This window comes from Musca vetustissima, unplaced genomic scaffold (genome assembly GCF_032173495.1).
Source record: "Musca vetustissima isolate MV318-11 ecotype Yass unplaced genomic scaffold, APGP_CSIRO_Mvet_v1 utg52412, whole genome shotgun sequence".
Taxonomy (NCBI): domain Eukaryota; kingdom Metazoa; phylum Arthropoda; class Insecta; order Diptera; family Muscidae; genus Musca; species Musca vetustissima.
The window spans coordinates 153,469-173,752 of NW_026874930.1; the positions used below are offsets into that span (position 1 = coordinate 153,469).

Here is a 20,284-nt window from a genome sequence, read left to right on the forward strand (position 1 = left end):
GCACGTTTGATCTTATATATGCAATTTCGAACCATATTAAAGGATTAGTTTTAAAGACAAACTCAAAAACATTTTAAGGAAATAATATTGCACAATCTGTATATGGCCGAATGTGCCCCACATTAAAATGCCGAATGTACCCCGAATGTACTTTTTATAGTTTCTTTCATTTTTTTCGATCAGTTTTGTAAAAACATTATATTTTTAAATATTTCTTTAATAATACACATCGTAGTTAACCATTTTTTAATAATATTGTCTTAAAAATTTAAAAAGTTTTATACACGAAATACTTACGAAATGGAATATCCAAAACGGGATTGCCGAAGGTGCCCCGATGCCGAAGGTGCCCCAGTCTCCCCTATACATCACCTTATTATTGCATCATGGTAGAAACTACGCGCTTTGATAGTAAATCGAATCGTCAGCGGAGCTAAATGGACTACCTATTTATTGTACCATGGATGGAAGGATCTAATTGTTCTAAAAGGAATTAGTCTAAACATTCTTGAGACTACAACCGATAATTTGATGGGGGGTATTAGTGTTACTTTCAAAAAACACTCGTATACTAATAATTTGTTATCATGTAATATTAATAATAAGATGTAAATTTTAATTGAACCATAATTAATTTATTACAACTACATCGTGATATTAGGCAATAAACTTATTGATTTCGTGCCGACCACGTCTTTTTCAATATGATTACAAAATATATTGTTTTGATTTGTAGTAGAATGAATATTTTACAAATGTTTTTAACTGGCATCTGCTAATCACGACAGCAATTAGTTATTACGAACTTAATTAATTTATATTAAATTAAATATTACCATTTATTTAAAAATGTTGTAGAAATAATTCATTTACATATTTTCAAAGAGTGAGGGTACATTTACATTGAACTTATTTTGAGATAAATCATTATTTAATAGTCGTTTAAGTTGTTATTCCCTTTTGTATATATGCATAAAATCGACGAATTCGATAAAAATATATTCGTTGTAAAAGTGTCCTAAGATTTTGTATTTTATCGTCGTATAAAAGAATACCCCAATTGGAAGACATATAAAATGAGTTTAGGCGAGTTTGATTCTTATTGTCAAATTAAGGAACCTTTTGACTATGCCTTCTAAATCGGCACGATTTCTAAATTAAGGTACAAAATCATAAAAGTTTAGACTAGTATGATATTGACAATCAGCTATTGTTTGTTCACATTTATGATGCCATATTTTTGATAGGCAATTATTTTATTTTGACTTTTAATTTTCATTGTCATCTTTTTGAGAGAAGCATAGGACATCGAGAGAATCCTGAGAGAATCAAGCTGTTAAGTGGATTTAATTTTGTATTGTAAATCGAGCTAAATTCAGCTGGATATAGCATTTAGCATACATATTATCATGATAAAGATAAAAGCGTGATAAAATAGTCTAAACGCTCTGCAATATCTAATGATAATAAAAAACTAGTTTCTCTGAGCAGTTAATGCTATCTGAAATTGAATTCTAAATTATTCCTTGTTTTAGCTACGGACTGCAGTCACGTTCCACATGTCATATTTTAATGCTTTCACTTTCTATTGCATCATTCATAATGTGTGTTATAGTTTCAAAATAATACCACAATATTGTTAGCAAAATTATTTGACAAATTATCTATTCATTCATTTTATTTCTCTTTTTTCCTTCATTATCGAATATTAGCAATAGTAAGCAAAAACTTGTCATTGCTTCTGGATTCAAAAGTCATTATAATAATCAATTATTTTGAAAGTTAAATGATTGAACATTAAGCTAATATATTATTCTGTTTGGTACTGATTTTTTTTTGCATGTGATTTATTCACTTTATTTAAAACGAGTTAGTGAGTATTTGGGGGAAAGTATTCATCAAAAAGGCAAATTAATCAGAAAAATAGTCTAACAATAATTAATAAATATGCAACATAGAGATCAGATAATAGTTTATAGATTCTTGCTTAGTAAAGATTTTCAAATTGTTTTTTTCATCACCTGTTTTAGGTCAGATCCAAAATAAATAATTTTTGATTAATAATAATGTTCTGTCATTTCTATATTCAGATCCAATGCGTAGCCGACTTCTCATCAAAATTTAAGATAGAAAAGTAATTAACACGTAAAAGAGGCTAATCCGTAACCAAAATTTGCACCTGTGAATAGGAGAAAGTCTTAAATTCGGAATGTAAGATAAAAAGCTAGTTAATACGTAAGCCCGCTTAATATGTAGCCGAAATTTGTATCTGCCCATAGGGGGAAGTCTTAAATATGGACCTATATTGAAAAGTGGCGATGATACCAAGCAACGGCTCTGATGGGCTTTAACATGGCAAAGCCCATGCTTATCTTGGTCCCTCTTTCATCTCAAGTGTGGACACTGACCTCCCCGCGGTGTCACCTGGGGTAGCTATTTTCATCACCAAACCCCCAATCTTGACGACTCCCCAAATGTATAAAGGACTTCGATGTGTGAATCTGCACTTAGAATGTGCGAACGTTGTAAAGAACAGGCGCAGTTTTCGCTTTGGCGGATGTACTCATGAATAATAAAGCCGATATTATTGTTTTACAGGAAATGCAATAGAAGGGGCTGGTGTTAGTGAATCAGATGATTACGCCATGTATTATAGCTGCCATGAAACGAGACATGAATTTGGCTGCGATTTTGTGTTTAACAAGAGAATAAAAAACCTCGTCTGCAGATTCAATCCAGTAAATGAGATGTTTATGTAAAAATCGGAAGGGAAAATATTTTTTGAACTACCGTCGGAAAATTCAGCCTCCATTAAGAAACATCAGACAACGGCATGAGGTTGATTGACTCCGCGGCAGCAAAAACATGGTAATTAGCAGCACCAGATTCAGGCATATCGACATACACAAGGCCATCTGGATTTCTCCTGATCAAGCAACGAGAAATCAAATTGATCATTTTTTTATATTCGAAAGGCATTCATCCAGAGTTTTAGACGTTCGATCGATGTGGCAGCCAAGGTTCGCACCCGTCTTAATGTTGCAGCAAAGGTGCGATCTAATGTAACACGGAAACACGACGTCGAAATGCTACAAACACAACAGATAGCAGAAGCCTACTCCGCTCAACATATGATAGACATTATATATATAGCAAAACGTAATGCGGTGAAGAATAATCGGGAGAAAAGGAGAGAGAGGAGAAACGTATTTTCAGAAAAAAGAAGAAAGAACAAGAAAAACGTGAGGACGAGCAAATCAAAATGTACAGGAGTCAGAATGAAGTTCGGAAATTCTACAAACGAGTAAAACACCAAACTGAAGGCTTTGGTGCAGGAACATCATGCAGTAGAGATGGAGAAGGCGGCGCAGAAAACGCTCCAGAACCAATAAGAGTTGATGGTGTAGAGTGTATACCAAATCAGCTGATTAGTACAATTTGGCTAGAGGAATGCATGCCCAATGATTGGAACTTCAGCATCCTGTGACTCGTGCACAAAAAGAAGACATGCCTACTTTAGAAGAATAAGTCTCCTTCCCATCGCATATGAAGTGCTATACACCGTGCTGTGTGAACGTCTGAAGCCAATGGTCAATGACATTATTGGAACATACCAATGCGGCTTCAGACCTGGTAAATCCACCATTGACCAGATTTTTACTTTGCGCCAAATCCTGTTCGTCGACTATAAAGCCACATTCGACAGCCCTGTCCGTTCAGATGTGTTTAAAGCCATGTCTGCGTTCGGCATTCCTGCAAAATTAATACGGCTATGCAGGATAAAATTAACTGGCACAAATTCTGCAGTTAAAGTGGGAAAGAACCTCTCGGAGCCCTTTAAAACAGAACGAGAATTCAGACAAGGTGACAGTTTGTCGTGTGATCTTTTTAACATCCTGCTGGAAAACGTCATACGAGATGCAAATGTGAACAAAAAATTACACTATGTATACCAAACCACACATGTTACTCGCTTATGCCGATGACATCGACATAATGGGTCAACCATTGTGAGCGGTAACATCCAGTAAATGGCGAAACGACCAAGCTGATGCTATCAACGCGCAAGACGTCCAGCAGACTCGGTCCAACTGTGGAACTTGAAAACTACAACTTCGAGGTAGTGAACCATTTTATATACCTCGGTACCGCCATAAACAAGACTAATAACATCAGCTTTGAAATCCAGAGGAGAATAGTGTTGGCCAACACATGCCACTATGGTCTGAGTAAGCAAATCAAAAGCAAAGCCACCTCTCGCCAAACCAAACTCAGACTCTACACGACGCTGATATTACCCGTGCTGTTGTATGGATCTGTAGCATATGTACTTACGCGAGCAGATGAGGCAGTTCTCGGAAGGTTTGAGAAAAAAATTCTCCGGAAGATCTATGGGCCGATCTGCGTCCATGGTGAATATCGCCGTGGAATGAACCATGAGCTATACCATCTATTCTCGGACATTGACATAGTCCAACGGCTTGGCTTGTGAGAATGGATGATGAGCCAACTGATGGCTCACGCAGAAGGGGAAGGCCACGAATTAGATGGAAAGATCAAGTGGAAGAGAACATTTTCATATTGGAAAAACTCGGGCAAGACCAACGCGCCTCGGCTTATGAAACAAATGTTCTGTCACAATCCAGCTAAGAAAGTATATTCGGGAATCTGGAACGAAATGAAATTATTAACGTCTGAAAGTGTTAAATAAACACAAATGGCGCCCAAGCACTGTTATTCATAGGTAAAGAAGAATGCTTTTAAGTGTGATAACACCGGATATATTCTTTATACACCTTATTGCACCACAATAATATCTTCTTGATTTATTGCCAATTTGTAATAAATGGATATAGACAAAATACCACACCTTCAGACATTAGTCGAATGTCTAGACTGTAGACCATGATCATTTCGAGAAACAAAGTGTACAAACAAATTAATTCCTTCCATATCGACTGATTTAATTTAATGATAACAAATTGAAAACAAAATCTCCACTTTTATTAGTTTATCGACTCGTTGGCGTCAAACAAATTAATTGGAATATTTAAGCGATATCACACCGATCGGAATAAGGTAGCAGAATTGACAAAGACTTTTATTTTCGATAAAAAAAAATACATAACAGCAAAACAACAAATCTTGTTATAATAAAACAGAAACGAAGAAGGTATTTTGATGGATTAAAAACATTTCGTGGAATTGTAATAAAAATAAAATATGTCTTATGTCTGAACAAAATATAACAGTATCTACGTCATGTGTTCGTTTATTTGTTTGGAATTTTGCTTGATTTAACTTCCTTTTTGTTTTTTTTTTTTGTTATTGTTATTAATGTTATCTTGTTTTTTGGGTAATTTTTTATTTGTATTTTACATAAATTCTAATGTGTAACAAGATTTATCGTCAAACAATGTCTGGTTTGAATAATTCAGCGATAAATATTTCCAAGTTGTAATAAATGAGATCGAATGGTTATTTAAATTGGATTGGAGCTGGAAATTGGGGATCTTATCATCATAACAAGTTTATGCTAATTTGCACAATGAAAAGCCTTAGGCAGCGTCAAAACTGTAAGACATGAAGTATGGCGCCGGTATATTGACGCCAAAAGTTAATGGAATTTTTGACAACGATTCCATTTAAATTATTTTGTAGCTGCTGTATCGATCAAATGTAATATTACAAAGAGGAATTTATGTAAAATTTAATGAATGAAACCACTTTTTAATAACGTGTTTCTAAGAATTATATATATGTACTAGTATATGCCCGCTACTTCGTTAGCGAATTTAAAACCCTATATCGACCACTATTAAAATTTTAGAACCATTTAGTACGTATGTTCTGCCATAGTATGTTCTCAAATCTACCTCTATATCTCAAACCTACACACCCATTCCGACCGCAACAGAAATCTACCTCTATACTATATTTGGTGTTTTTACCATTTGTACTCTTGCAATACTTATTTTGAAAAAATCTAATATAGCTTCACCCAAATCCAAATTGAGTATCAGCTAGTGAACATTAATATAAATTTCCATAACTACCTACTTTAACAATCATCAGTACGAATTTCCAACACTTCCCACATACCCCAATCTTAATTCCAAATTTCAGGATTCTATCGGTTCACCACTTAGAACACATAAGTAAAAATTTCCATTACTACCAACATCATGCAATCCAATTGAAATCATGAATTAGATAAAATCTTAATTATATTCCAAATAGTATCATATTTAGTACACAGTAGTACGAATTTTCAAAACTTCCTACTTAACCCAAACATACACTCCCACAGTGATCCTAAATCCAAGTTTCAGGATTCCAACTCTATTGATTCACCCACAATTTAAATTGTAGCAAAGTGAGTACATAGTTGTATCAATGTCCAAAACTTCCTACATACCTCAATCCTACACCCGCACAGTCATCCTAAATCCAAGTTTCAGGATTCCAACTTTATCGGTTCACCCACAATTCAAATTGTACCAAATTTAGTACACATTAGTACCAATTTCAATTTGGGTTCACCCAAATCAAAATTGTACCAATTATAGTACGATTTAGTACTTTTTGTATACATAAGTAAAAATTTCCTAAACTACGTACATATCCCAATCCTACACTCCGACGGTAATGTTAATTTCAATTTTCAGGATTCCAGCTCGATTTGTGCCTCCAAATCAAATTTGTACCAAATATAGTACCATATAGTACTTTTCGTACACATGAGTACACGCTTTCCAAACTCTCCTCATATCGACCCTACTTCTCAACGTTAATTTACATTCCAAATTTGAAGCTTTTAGCTCACTCCATTCACATGCTATGAAAATGTACCATATTTAGTACTTTTCGGATAGTTATAGTTCGAATTTCCAAAAAACCCTTTAGTACATCTATCCTACACTCAATCAACGACCACCAACCCAAATTTCAGAGTTCTAGCTCCACCGGTTCGACAAATACAAATGGTATCACATGTAGTACTTTTTAGTACTTTTCGTACCGTTCTAGTACGAATTTCCAAAAACCCAGCCTTATCTATCCCATTTGGACCAAGAGTGACCCTCACCCAAAATTTCAAGATTCTAGCTTCAGCCGTTTCGTCTGGGCGTTGATGAATCGTTAAATCAGTAATCGTTACTCTTTTATTAGTATAGATTAGTACTTTTTAGTACTTTTCGTACCGTTCTAGTACGAATTTCCAAAAACCCAGCCTTATCTGTCACCTTGGGACAAAGAGTGACCCTCACCCATAATTTCAAGATTCTAGCTTCAGCCGTTTCGTGTGGGCGTTGATGAATCGTTAAATCAGTAATCGTTACTCTTTTATTAGTATAGATTAGTACTTTTCGTACCGTTCTAGTACGTATTTCCAAAACCCCTGCCTTATCTGTCACCTTTGGACCAAGTGTGACCCTCACCCAAAATTTCAAGATTCTAGCTTCAGCCGTTTCGTCTGGGCTTTGATGAATCTTTAAATCAGTCAGTCAGTCACACACTTTACTCTTTTATTAGTATAGATAGAAGCGTGATCGGATGTTAAAGAAGGTGGTGTGAGGGTTATATAGTAAACAAAAAACGCGAATATAGTATGGAAATTAAAAAAAATTTCAGCAAATAAGAAAAATTCTCCCCTGAAGCGCGTTTAGACTATAGATTTTAATGTGCATTTCTATATGATAATGTGCATTTTCTCCATCTTATAAAGTGCTAAAAATCTTAATTTTCTGCATAAAATTTAATCGACACAATATCTCGATTTGTTCGAAATCCTATGCTATATTAATAAATAATAATTTTTGAGTTAGCATAAGCGTTGATATATTTTCCTTAGGGAATTGGTTCGATATATACGGATAATTGTAGATGTTACACCACAGTGCTGTAAGCAGTACTGGGGCATGCGACTCCGTTCATCCAGTAGTGCTTAAACAATTGTCACGTTGTCTCTTCTTGAAAGTACTTTGTCCAGGATTTCTTCTTAAATAACTTGCTAGATTTCACATTTACTGGAAAAAACAAATCAATAGAAACAGACATCTGGATGGAAAGGGTAGTTACCATAACAGAACCCAATATTATATATAGTACTCGACTATAAGGCCGCATTCGACAGCCCGATCCGTTCAGAAGTGTTTTAAGCCATGTTCACGTTTGGTCTTACTGCAAAATTAATACGGCTATGCAGGATAACTTACTACACTGAAAGAAAAAAATTCATCAATATGATGATTTTGGGCATTACTTTGATGAAATGTTTCTTCGATTTTGAGCTTACAACGCGTTTCATCATTATAATGAAGAATTTTACATCAAATTTTCATCAAAAATATTTATCAATTTAATGAAATAATGTCATCATATTGAAGAAAAAGTTCATTTAATTGATGTATTATTTCTTCCTTTCGATGAAAAAATATACTCAAATTGATGTTCTATTATCTCTATATAATGAATATTCTGCATCATTCCAATAAAAGGTATTCATCAAACTTACGTAATTTATTCATTAAAATTACATAACTTCAATGAATAAACTGCATCAAACTAATGTATAATTTACATTTAATCAATGAAGCCCTAACATCGAACTGAATTTTGTTTTCCGCTCTAGAAACGCCGTTCTAAATTTTACAAAATTCAATATAAATACAAATATTTTAGGCATTTAGGAAATATTTTTTATTAAAAAACTTAAAAAATAATTCATTACGGGTTTTACAATGAATATAGATTTCAATATTTCCTTAGAATAATGAATTAATAAATAAATGTGATAAAATTTAAAAATGTACATAAGCGTTTGAATTATATTCAAATACAAAATTAAATATTAAATGTAGATAATTTATATATAAATCAGTTCTCGGTATAATTTAAATCGCTTAAAATATTTAGTATTTTTGAAAAATTTTTTGTGTGAGCTGATTTCATGTCATAGAAGTACTCTTGAACAAAGATCCAGAACTGATTGGATGCTCCGGGAAATTCTAAATTAAATAAGAAAAAGCTTTTGAAGCAAGTATCTAGTGCTCGCTGGAAATCTACAAAATGTAGCAATGCATGGTCTAAATAAACATAGAAATTGTAGTCATTATCTTCTAAATTGTCATCTCCAACAACAAAAATAAAAGGTTGAATATTCTCATTTCTCTTTTCTAAGAAATTTAAGTGGTTGTCTACTTCTTGGATACTTCGTGCGAGGAATATTGACGATTCTTGGGAGTCTTTTATGGTGTATTTCCCATACGTTTTCTTTCCATCTTTATCTTTACGGAGGTATTTTGATGTTGGATATAAGTAGCCGTGTAGACACCAAGTCAAGCGCATCATAAATAAAGACATGTTTGAAGCTACAAAATTAAATAAAAATATTAGTTATTTAATGATATGCATCTAATGAAAATTGATTCGTAACAAACCTGCGTCTGATGGATCAATTCTATCGAAAACTGATTTAATTCCAGCATCTTTAATGTATTTTTCCTTCTTAATCACATTATACACCGTAATAAGTTTAGTTTCCCATTCGAATATTGGTGTGTAGTCTTTATGCAGCACTCCGAAGTCCATGTTAATCTAAACGGAATATCAACACACACATGTAGAAAGAATATTAAATTAAGATGGACATATAAATTAAGATACTTACCAACTTTACTCCAAGACCCTCTTTATACTGTGGCCAGGTTTTAAATATATCCTTAAGGTTATCGTGCTCATCAAAAATTTGACGTATTCGGTAATTTGCGCATGACTGCCACATTTTTAAAAATTGTTCTTGGTCGACATTATCGTATTTTAAACTATGAATTATTTCTTTGGCGTTTTCTTCAGAAACTATAATAAAAACCCAAATTTACTACATTTGTATAAATCATAACGTTTTTTTCGAATAATTTACCGATATAATCTGCAGGTTTGGATGCCTTAGGTGAATTGACATCTCTATCTTTCTGATAAATGTGATTTCTTTTCATATTGTTGTATTTTACATATAGCTTTCCACGTCTGTCGGTGCGGTAAGAATGGAGTTTCTCATTGGGAAACATTTCTATTATTTGTTTTTCCAAATTATAGCTTTCTTGTAAAGACATGTGCAACTCATTTGCATGAAAATAACTAGCTATTGTTGTAATTATTAAATTTCGTTGATCTTCATTTATATGTTCGTATTTTTTATAGGTCTCTAAAATTCTTTTGCCAATTTTATTTTGGTTCAAAATTGTCGTCAGTTTTACACAGGTATTGGAGTCAAAGCGTTCTTTCAGAGGTTCTTGAGATAAAGTAATAGAAGAACAGCTAGATTTCCGTGAGATAGACGAAATATTGGCCACGTCTGAGTAATATTCGTTTTCAATAGGTTTTCCGATTTCTTCTCTCCATTTATTAATATTAAACTCAAAAACTATTTTGTCTCCTAATTTAAATCTTCGTGTGAGTTCCTCTAAATGTTTTCTGTTAATTATTTGTAAGACATCAATCGTTATATTTTCATCTGGAAAATACATTAAATAAATAAGCTTTAATTTTAAGTTATATTATATATTACCTTTTAAGTTGGAAAGTAAATGTAGTAAGTTCCATTTTTTGAGTAGAATTTCTAATTGATGTTCAATAGCTGCCATTTTTATATATATTAATATAACTCTTTTATTCTTATCATATATTTTCCTGTATGGGTTTTTATGGCTGTTGTTGGATGTCCAATAAGATTTTTGATATTGACCGCAAAGGCTCCCTCTACTTTGTTGACGTGTATCTCAAAAGCTCTATAATGGCTACAATAAACAACGTCTTTAAATCGTTCACCAAATATATAAATATGGTTATCCAAACAAAATACATTTATAATTCTATAAATATTATAGTCAATTTCGCATTCAGCAACGAAAAGATCCTTTTTGTATACAATGTTTTGTAATATAACCTTATTATAAAAATATAACTGTCTTTTAGGTATTTTAAGTTGAGCACATATATCATCATTTAATTCACACACGGTTAAATCTTTTTGTAAAACAACAAGATTATTGCTTGTAGACGAGTTTAGCAAAAAGTTTGAAAAAGTGAACTGATATTTTTTCTCTAATGAAAAACATATGTTTTTTCGTGAAGTTATAGCATGTGTGTACAACTTAAAACTGCGGTGTTTAGACTCAAATTGGAAACTCCAGAACTTCCGCACAGGTCCGCATTTTCTTATTATTTCCGGATAGTGAACTAACAAATGATATTTTGGTTTCAAATTAGTTTTAAAAAGCCTAATGAAATCTTTATTATGTTTTTCAATTAGATTTTCTAAAGAACTTATAGAAAACTCCGTAACCGAAAATTTGAGAATTTTTTCTACAATTTGTATAAGTGTTAAAATAAATATCCACACCTCATCATCGTCTGGAATCATATCACCAACAATTAATGGAAAATATAATAAAAACGTCATCATTTCCTTTGCTGACATTTTTAAATGGCGATTTTTGAGATGAGTTATAGTAATTTTGGGCGAAATATTTCCTATTTCAAGTTCCCCGTAATCGAACTTTTGTTTTCGAGCATTAAGGGTTTTCAAAGAGAAATATTTCTTGGTATTTGTGAAATAAAGTATGGCAAAAGACAAATCATAATGACAAATTCCTTCGAAAACGTCGTGCATTGCATCTACGCTCAAGTTGTCAACAACATGGAAAGACGGAATTTTGTTAAATACACATTCGCTTACGATGCCAGTCTTAGATGGATCCCCGGTATTTACGTCAAGCCTATAATTTGCATATGTCCTCTTAAGACTTGGAATAGCGGACGTTGTTACGTTACTCATATTTTTGTCAATTCTGCATAATCGGCAAAATGTACCACTAAATGATTTTCTGTAGCCTAATATGGTGTTAAGACCTAAATTATCACCAATAATTAAACAAGGCAAAAAGTGAGGATTATACACTTTACCGTTGTTTAAATCGATTTCAATGCCTGCCACTTCTAGATCTATTAACTGGTTAACAAGTGGTAACAAACACTTGTCGATTCCATGTACTTGCAAGTCACTACTTTTAATTGATGCCGCTAAAAATATATGGTCCAATTTGGTATCTTCATTTGGTAAAACAGGAAAAGAGAAGTAAAAGTTTGTTACGGTATGAGTTGTGGAATGTGCACCCAAAGGATTGTTTAATTCTATATCGTCGGAATATAGAAAGTAAGGAATTACAAGTTGGTTGGGATACATAGCGGCCTTCTTTTTCCACATATCTCCTTGCACGATGTTGGTAAATTGCGAAGATTTGTTTAAAGATTCCATATGATCAATCATTTTTAACAATAAGTTATCTTTTTGAAGAATTTTTTTGAAAGAATGTCTTAGGGAAAGCGTTGCCATTGTGGTCTCTTTTTCAGCGAAAGTTAAATTGCCTTTTTTGTGAATGAGCTCGCCGCTTTTGTCAATGACAGAAATGTTTAAATCTTCACACAAATCTCTTTTTTTAAGTTCTTTAGTTAATAAGTACTCAGATTTTATTGAATTCAAAACTTCATTGCAACAACGAATAGTTTTAAATAATTCCTGCTTTGAATCCAAATCTAATTTGCCAGCAAATTTTTTGAAAACGTCTAGAAGTGGTAAAATTACAAGATTGTATTGAGAAGTCTGAATATTTTCAGCGTCCTTTCGACTTAAGTTATTTATGGAATACAAACCAGTCTGAAACTTTAAATTATTTTCAAAAAGATTTTCTATTACTGGTACTTCATCGAATGTTCCAGAATCAGAAGTCTCTTCACAGTGGCTCTCGATGCATACCTCTTTAGGTACATATTTTTTGTGTAGTATATTTTTTTCCAAATTCCTAAAATCACTTTGACTTGGTAATTTTTTCGTGGAGCCGCAATGTTTTTCCACAAATATTTCTCTGTGAACTTTTGTAAGATGCCTTTTAAAGGAACTTTTAGTTGTGAATGCGCTGTTACATATCGTACACCTGAATGTATCACTATTTTGGAAACCATGAAATGTTTGCAAATGCCACAAATATTTTTCTATATTACTAAAATTTTTAGAACATACAAAACACTCCATTTTAACTTACAACACTTCTATTAGCTCCAATGCACAAAAATATTACAAACACTTTTATCAACGTCTGATCACAATAAATGTCACTTTTTTCTTATTATTCAAGCACTGTTTCGCACGCTGCAGACATAACGGGATTTTCTCAATTGGCATGCCAGAGATGTGACTTTGCATTTTATGCTAGAGTTTCTTTCGTTTTTCTGAAAACTACCAAAAATAGTTTTAATACAGCAATAAAATGTTATTGAAGTTTAACCCCGCAAACGGCAGAAAAATTAATAAACTAAAGGATGATATAAAAGACATGTAATAAATTAAAAATCTTAAAACCAATTCTTATTCAAGATTATGTTGTTTAAAGGTAATAACTCCCATGCCTGAATAAGTATACTACAAAAGCAATGTTTTTGTGTGTGCGTGTTTTCGAAATAAACGCACAAACATCAGGGGGTGGAAAAATTAAAACTAAAAACATTTAATGATAGCTTTCTTCAATTTGATAACTAATTTCATTATGATGATTATGACATGATGACCACAAATTGATGAAAGTTTCTTCATTTACTTGATGACGGTGTTTTTCAGCCGAAAACATAAAACATCAAATTGAGCACCGATTTCATAAAAACAATGTTTTTTCTACACCAATTTGATGAAGATTTTTTGATAATTTTTTTTCATTACCTTGATGATGAACTTTTCTTTCAGTGTATTTACATATGTATATTATATTAATAAATAGTTATTCAACGTGATTTGGTCTGCCTGTAGCATCTTTAATGAAGCGTGTAAAATTAACTTTAAATGATTTAAGATTTTTTTCTTAGATTGACATCATCATCACCATTTTGTGATTCGCAGTTTTAATTTGGAATATTACGACTGGTTGTTTGAATCACTAGCAAAACGATATCATCAGCATCATCTGTAATTCTATACAGTATCTGAATAAGTGGCAAACATTTGCAATTGTACTCTTGATATTATTTTTTTCTTGCTCGATTCGTATTAAGTCTCGCAGTTGGAATATCAAATGTTGAAGACCACAAATGGGTCATATTTTCAGTACATGTTGCGATGGAAAATAGAACGAACGTACATTCATATTATGTACATACAACGTACAAATATATAATTTTATTTTAAAATGTTTTAAAAGGAAAGACAGATGTATAATAATTAAATAGCTATGGGTGTATTTATTAAGCAGTAGTCTATATAGATTTTAAATTTATATTTTATTTCTAATTTTATTATTAAAATTAAATCCATTGTACCCAATGGATTTAATTTTAATAATAAACCATTAGTACTTCTCGTGTATCATATTTTTGGCTGAGAACATTTGAATCCTGAAACTTCCTCTTCATAACCTAATTAAGAGTTCTCATATTAGTCTTTCATGTGGAATGGCTTAAAATGTGAGGAAAGTAATTTCCATTTTTGTAATGGTTTATGTTTCCAACCCTGTGGCACATATCAAATATTTCGAGCTTTCTTCGTGCATGTGTGGTTTTTTATGTGTCACTGAAATTTGTATTTTCTTTATAGTTTAACCGCAAAACAAAGAAAATCAACACATACGACATGAATGCGTTGTATAAGCCGATCATTGATATCTATTATGGGAGGAGGTATGAGAATACGTTAAGTAGATAGATAGTAGACGATACATAAAAACAATGACATTTTAGTAGACGCATGTATATACAAATGATAATTAGAAAATGTAGAACACGAACCGTTTCCTTGTTATTGCTACGGCGGTATGTTTGAGTTATTTTTTAACCGATATCCGTGCATTTTTACAATACAGGTCGTTATTTTTCGTCTACTTTTGAAATTGTTCTATGTACACATACACAAATCTTGTGGGATTTCTACCTAGAAATAAAACGATTTGTTTCTTGGTCAAATATTTTAGCAGTGCAGAAATCAAATTTTAAAATTTTTGGTATTTAAAAGTCTTTATCCGGATGGAGGGTACATAAATTTCGGCCCGGCCCAGCATAACGACATTTTTACTAGTCAATTTCATGATTCATTAGTGATATCTTTAATTGGAACTCACTGCAAATTTGTACCTCCATTTGTTTACAAAAATTTTTAAACACTTTTTTTTGAAACAAAATTTTTTCTTAATAATCTATATCTGTATTCATCAATAGTAATGTTTAGGAGATTACAGATACGGAAACATCAATTGATCAGCCACAGCAAAACACTGAATTTTGCATGAAAAACAAAACAGTAGCCGAAGTTCAATGAATCTTATTACGGAAAAGACAAAAACAATGGCTAAAGCCTAAAGAAGCCAGTTCACGAGCACGCTTAACTGTTCATCTGTTCGAACTTCTATCCACTCGAATCGAACAAAAACATGGCCAAAGTGCATACTTTTGCATTATCGATTAACTTCAAGTAGCTGTGTAACTCTGGCCCGAGGCACTGCTATCGTTGTTGCCGGCCAATCAACGAATCAACGATGTGTCCACACTGCTGGCTGCCAGTGTGTCAGTTGTAGAGCAAAATGCAATTCATGTATTTAAGCGTAACAAAATGAGATCTGCAACAATGATTATTGTAACAGCGAACCGAACGAGACTGACAAACAGTCAGTCAGCCATTTGTTCAGTCCAGTATCAATGCTAAAAAGATTGGAATGGCAACGTTTCTCTGGGGCCAGTCGAATTCCATTCAAGCGTAAATTCGTTTCTTTAACTATGTCTCTGGAATTGACCTGCTGCCATTGTCCGATTGTTGCCTGGCTGTGCCACAGAAAACTGTAAGTGACCACAGATGTTTTGTGTTGTGAGTACGTAGATTGGTGCTCCTCCAAATGGATGGCGTTGACAGTTGTTCTCCGTTGTACAAAGTTTATTACACTTTTTTTGTAAAAAATGTAGTTTTGTTTACATACAATTTTTGTCGGAGACATACATACGCTTGTATGTGTATCATTGCTAAAAATCGTTTTGGAATTGATTAGTGGGGAACCGTTTCTTTTACATTACAGTTTTTGTCTGTATAGAATTTGATTAAATTGTTTTAATGTTTACTTTTTAATTTACCGAAAAATATGATACACACAATAAATAACCGGTGTTTCAAAGATTTATTTATAATTATTATTATATACTCATCCTAAGTTTACCACAATTGCTTTTATCGTGCCTTTATTTGTCTAAAGAAAGTCTAATTAACCTTAAAACCCACTTGATGGTTGGTATTCTGCTGCTTGAATCGACCAAATATCTACTCAACTGCATTCTCATCATCTATACACCACCTCTGCGTCAGGTGAACTAGGAGATACACCAATGATAACAGCTAAAGAAGAAAAGGTTCTGACACACAGCCCAAAGGTAGTGAGTAGTCACCACGAACTGAGACACAAACAATCCTCAGGCATTGATGCGAACTAATTATGGAAACATTAAGGCAACGACAACAACACCAACGAGATGCAGCTAACATTTGATGCAATTTATTGTGGCATTTGAACAAGTCGACGTCGTTTGTCTGGAAATGTTTCAAATTAATGTGAACGGGCTACAAGTAGATGATTGCATGCTTAACTTGGGGAGAGTGTTAAAACGATAATCAGCTATGGAATTGTTAAAACAAATTAGACAAATTCATGAAATTCATGGACGTAGGAAGGCATCAGGGATTGATGTAAGGTATTTAACCTCTTGTGGCCCAATGTTGGCCCAGGCAAAAAAATATTAGTTTGGGGAAAAAGAAGTCTATTATTTTTATATGAAATACAGGTCTTTATTTAACATGCTTCGGAATGTCCGATCTGGGCCAAATATGCATCGTTTTTTGTATGATTTGTAGCCATTTTAAAGGTAACCTCATAATGTCTCTCTCATAGAAGTCCTGCTCTCTATTTGAAAAAAAAAAACTCTAGTAGTCGATTTTCACAATACTCCCTATATACCCATTTTTTACCATTAAAGAAATTTTGCAATGCAAGAAAAATATGATAATCGCTTGGCGCCAAGTCCGGACTGTATAGCGCATGCGTTAAAACTTGCCAAATTAGCGCCCGAAGTCTCTGGCGAGTCTCTATAGATGTGTATGGCCTAGCGTTGTCCTGATGGAATACGACACCTCTCCTGTTGGCCAATTCTGGCAGTTTCTGGTCAATTGCTATGTTCAAACGCTCCAGTTGTTGACAGTAGAGATCAGAATTTGGACATATGGAAGCAACTCATAATGAATAATCCCCTTCCATTCCCACCAAATGCATAGCAGAACCTTCCTGGCCGTTAGTTCTGGTTTGGTCACCATTTGAGGGGTTCCACCGCTCTTTGACCACGATCGTTTTCGCACAGGATTGTCCTATGTGATCACCAGTCGCCATCCGTTTAAGAAATGGGTCTATCTCATTCCGTTTGGCCAAGGCTTCGCAGATAGAAGTTCGATCCATCCTATATTTTCTGTTTATGAATCCAATTTGTGAAAATGATTTAAAACTGTTTTATGGTCGATTTTTAGCCGGTCAACTTCGATCATTTCTCCAATTTTATCGACTTTTTCGACGAAAAAGCAATGGATTTATTTGTCCCCAACCTAATATATCTAAATAAAAATCTAAAAAAATCAAATTTTTGGTGAAGTTATGCGTGGAAAGATTCCAAAAGGAATTGTACCCATCTTTCCTTGTAAGAACATACCTAATATTTTTTCGATAGCTTTTTTTCATTGCTGGTGTTGTGTTCTGAAATAATTTGAATCAGTCTGCATTCTTTGGAGCGGGAGAAGTCTCCCTTGTTCGACCAGACCAACTTATGGAAAGTATATAGACTCTTAACAACATCAGTTACAAATTACGATGGTACCACGCAGAACCTATCGCCTTCTAGACTGAAAACTTGTCGCTCGAATTCACAGAAACCGTCCTAAATCTTTCATATAGTGTTCAGTTGTGTGGTATTTCATAACCTCGGAGATGAAACAGAAAATTAGGTTGGAGGAATTTAAAAAATACCCATTAGACGAAGTGTCATGTAACATATTTATGATGACTATAATGGATTAACAGCCACCTCATGAATACCCCTTGCATTCTGTTGCATGCAAGCACTGTCAGATGACCTTAGATACAAATCACATATGTATGTATGTTGGTCGTATTCTAATGTCACATTTATTATAATTTAAAACAATAAAATATAATTATAATTTGTTTCTTGTCTATTCTCTTACCACGATAACTCTCGTTGGCATGTTTGGTGTGGCATCAATAAATTTGAATTTGTGTTTTGTTGCTATTTCAGATAGTATCAGTCTCAACCCCCACCCAACCCCATACCCATTCATGCCATGGACAAACTCAAAACTCAATAAATGTTGCTCATAACCGTTAAAATGCCACAACAGTCACGTGACACTTTACCATAAATTAGGCGAACAACCGAAAATGCCATCACTTATTGGCGCAGCGAACAGTGGCCACAACAATTAATCGACTGATGTACACATGGGATGGATGCTCCACATGTTGATGCCACATCAACATGCATGCATCCAACCAATCAACCGTCGAACCGTTCGTTCGCGATGCACAAAAGTCATTGTATGGCTTGTTGTATGTTCGGTAAATGGCACAAGAGCAACAACATTGGGTTGTGAACATCGTTCGGGCATGCATTCGACAACAATTCGCCAAAGACAAAGTGCAATTTAAGCGTTAAACTGACACACATGCATACTCATAAGCGTGTGAGTGTGTGCGAGGTATGCACCCATATGCCAGCGACACTGCTCAGCACTTCATTTACTTTGATTTGCCTGACAAACGCTGCATTGACGCAAAACATAAAGAACTTGTGAACATAACCATAACATTTGTTGGAGCGGCAATTGCATGTTCTGACGTTTCGTTTGTCGCTTCCTTCCTCAATTCCCATCATCATCATCGCCCATCGCATTTAATGAGTTTTTCTTACTTCGTTTTTGTTGTTGATTGTTATTCTTATTCTCTCAGTGTGGGTTTGTGTGTATTTTTATTCTATACTGCAAATACCGCAATTCAAAGATCTTCCTCTATTTGCGAACAAAACGACCTACCCACCACCACCTACAAACCCGGACACACACACACCTACCTATTGTTGATAGTATCTGGGTGGTTTTTTGTTTGACAATGCTTTTATGCTGCAAAGATTAGAGCTGTCTCAGCACAAGAGACATTAAAGTTTATAAAAGTTGTACAAAAAGCGTGCACACAGCGACGACGACGACATTACATCGAACTAACCGCAAGCCGTTGTCATCTGCTTTTTGCGCTTGCCTACTGTTTTGTGCCACAAAGCAGTGTTGTATGTTGCCGGTGCTGGCAAATTCTCACAGCTTTAGTCATCTACTAATGACAGTCATTCTGTGCTGATGCATCTGCCTAGGTACTAAGGTGAATATGTACGAGATGCGGAATAAAATGCATAGAACTTTTAGATAAGAAAATGCTAGTATTTCTCTGAAAAGCATACAACCATTATATAAAGTAGAAAAATGGTGAATTTTACTGGTTCGTATATTCATAATTCTCGGATTTAAAACTTCTATTAACCCTACGGTCAATAACCAAAAAAGTATACGTAGATCAATAATCGTGGTACATTTGTACCCATTCAAAGATAGCTCCGTAACTCATTAAAAAATAGGACTATCGTGAGGTTTATTGTTTTAATTTAGTCTATACGGATCTGATGTAGATGTAGGAAATCAAAATTATATATACATTAAAATAATATATATTTAAATCTATGCTTAAATGATAATCTATCTATATCTAGCATGGATTTAAATATATATTATTTTAATGTATATATTATTTTGAGTTCCTACACCTAGATCAGATGAGTATAGACTAATTTAAAACAAAAAACCTCACGATAGTCCAATTTTTTAATGAGTTACAGAGCTATCTTTGGATGGGTACAAATGTACCACGGTTATTGATCTACGTAGGTAATGACTTTAAAAAATTGTAAAAATTATATATATGGAAAATATTTATAATTTTTTTCTTCGATTATGTGTGAAAATACCTCAAGAATGATTCCTCAAAATTTGATCCAAATATCTCCATTATTAAAAATTTTACAGCATTTTTATTCAAAAAAAGGTACAAATGTACCCTGTTATTGACCGTAAGTGTGAAATCAGGAGAGATTATATCGT

The 20,284-nt window shown here is 33.6% G+C and overlaps 1 protein-coding gene across 4 annotated transcripts; it reads right to left on the bottom strand.

Annotated features, from left to right (window-relative positions):
* Nucleotides 1-8,735: 8,735 nt before the first annotated feature.
* Nucleotides 8,736-13,177, bottom strand: LOC133337438 (uncharacterized). 4 transcript variants are annotated; one of them, XR_009754588.1, is made up of 6 exons: nucleotides 10,571-12,726; nucleotides 9,923-10,516; nucleotides 9,671-9,858; nucleotides 9,562-9,597; nucleotides 9,441-9,526; nucleotides 8,736-9,371 (listed from the first exon to the last, which is right to left on the bottom strand). XR_009754588.1 is itself a non-coding variant. In XM_061545662.1 (6 exons), exons 2-6 carry the CDS (start codon nucleotides 10,644-10,646, stop codon nucleotides 8,878-8,880), a joined length of 1,509 nt encoding a protein of 502 aa, XP_061401646.1. In that variant the 5' UTR covers nucleotides 10,647-10,799; nucleotides 13,104-13,177; the 3' UTR covers nucleotides 8,736-8,877. The 4 variants fall into 4 exon arrangements, 2 of the variants coding, with proteins under 2 accessions (XP_061401646.1, XP_061401647.1); XM_061545662.1 differs by adding an exon at nucleotides 13,104-13,177 and having other exon boundaries at nucleotides 9,441-9,597; nucleotides 10,571-10,799; XR_009754587.1 differs by having other exon boundaries at nucleotides 9,441-9,597; nucleotides 10,571-13,045.
* Between the last annotated feature and the right edge of the window lie 7,107 nt (nucleotides 13,178-20,284).

What these genes read in the sequence shown, in the direction of transcription:
- LOC133337438 (XM_061545662.1), bottom strand. Translation starts at nt 10,646, where the DNA reads ATGGCAGCTATTGAACATCAATTAGAAATTCTACTCAAAAAATGGAAC. An exon ending in TTTACTTTCCAACTTAAAAG is followed by an intron (nt 10,517 to 10,570) that starts GTAATATATAAT and finishes TGTATTTTCCAG; the next exon opens with ATGAAAATATAACGATTGAT. An exon ending in CAAACCTGCAGATTATATCG is followed by an intron (nt 9,859 to 9,922) that starts GTAAATTATTCG and finishes TTTTTATTATAG; the next exon opens with TTTCTGAAGAAAACGCCAAA.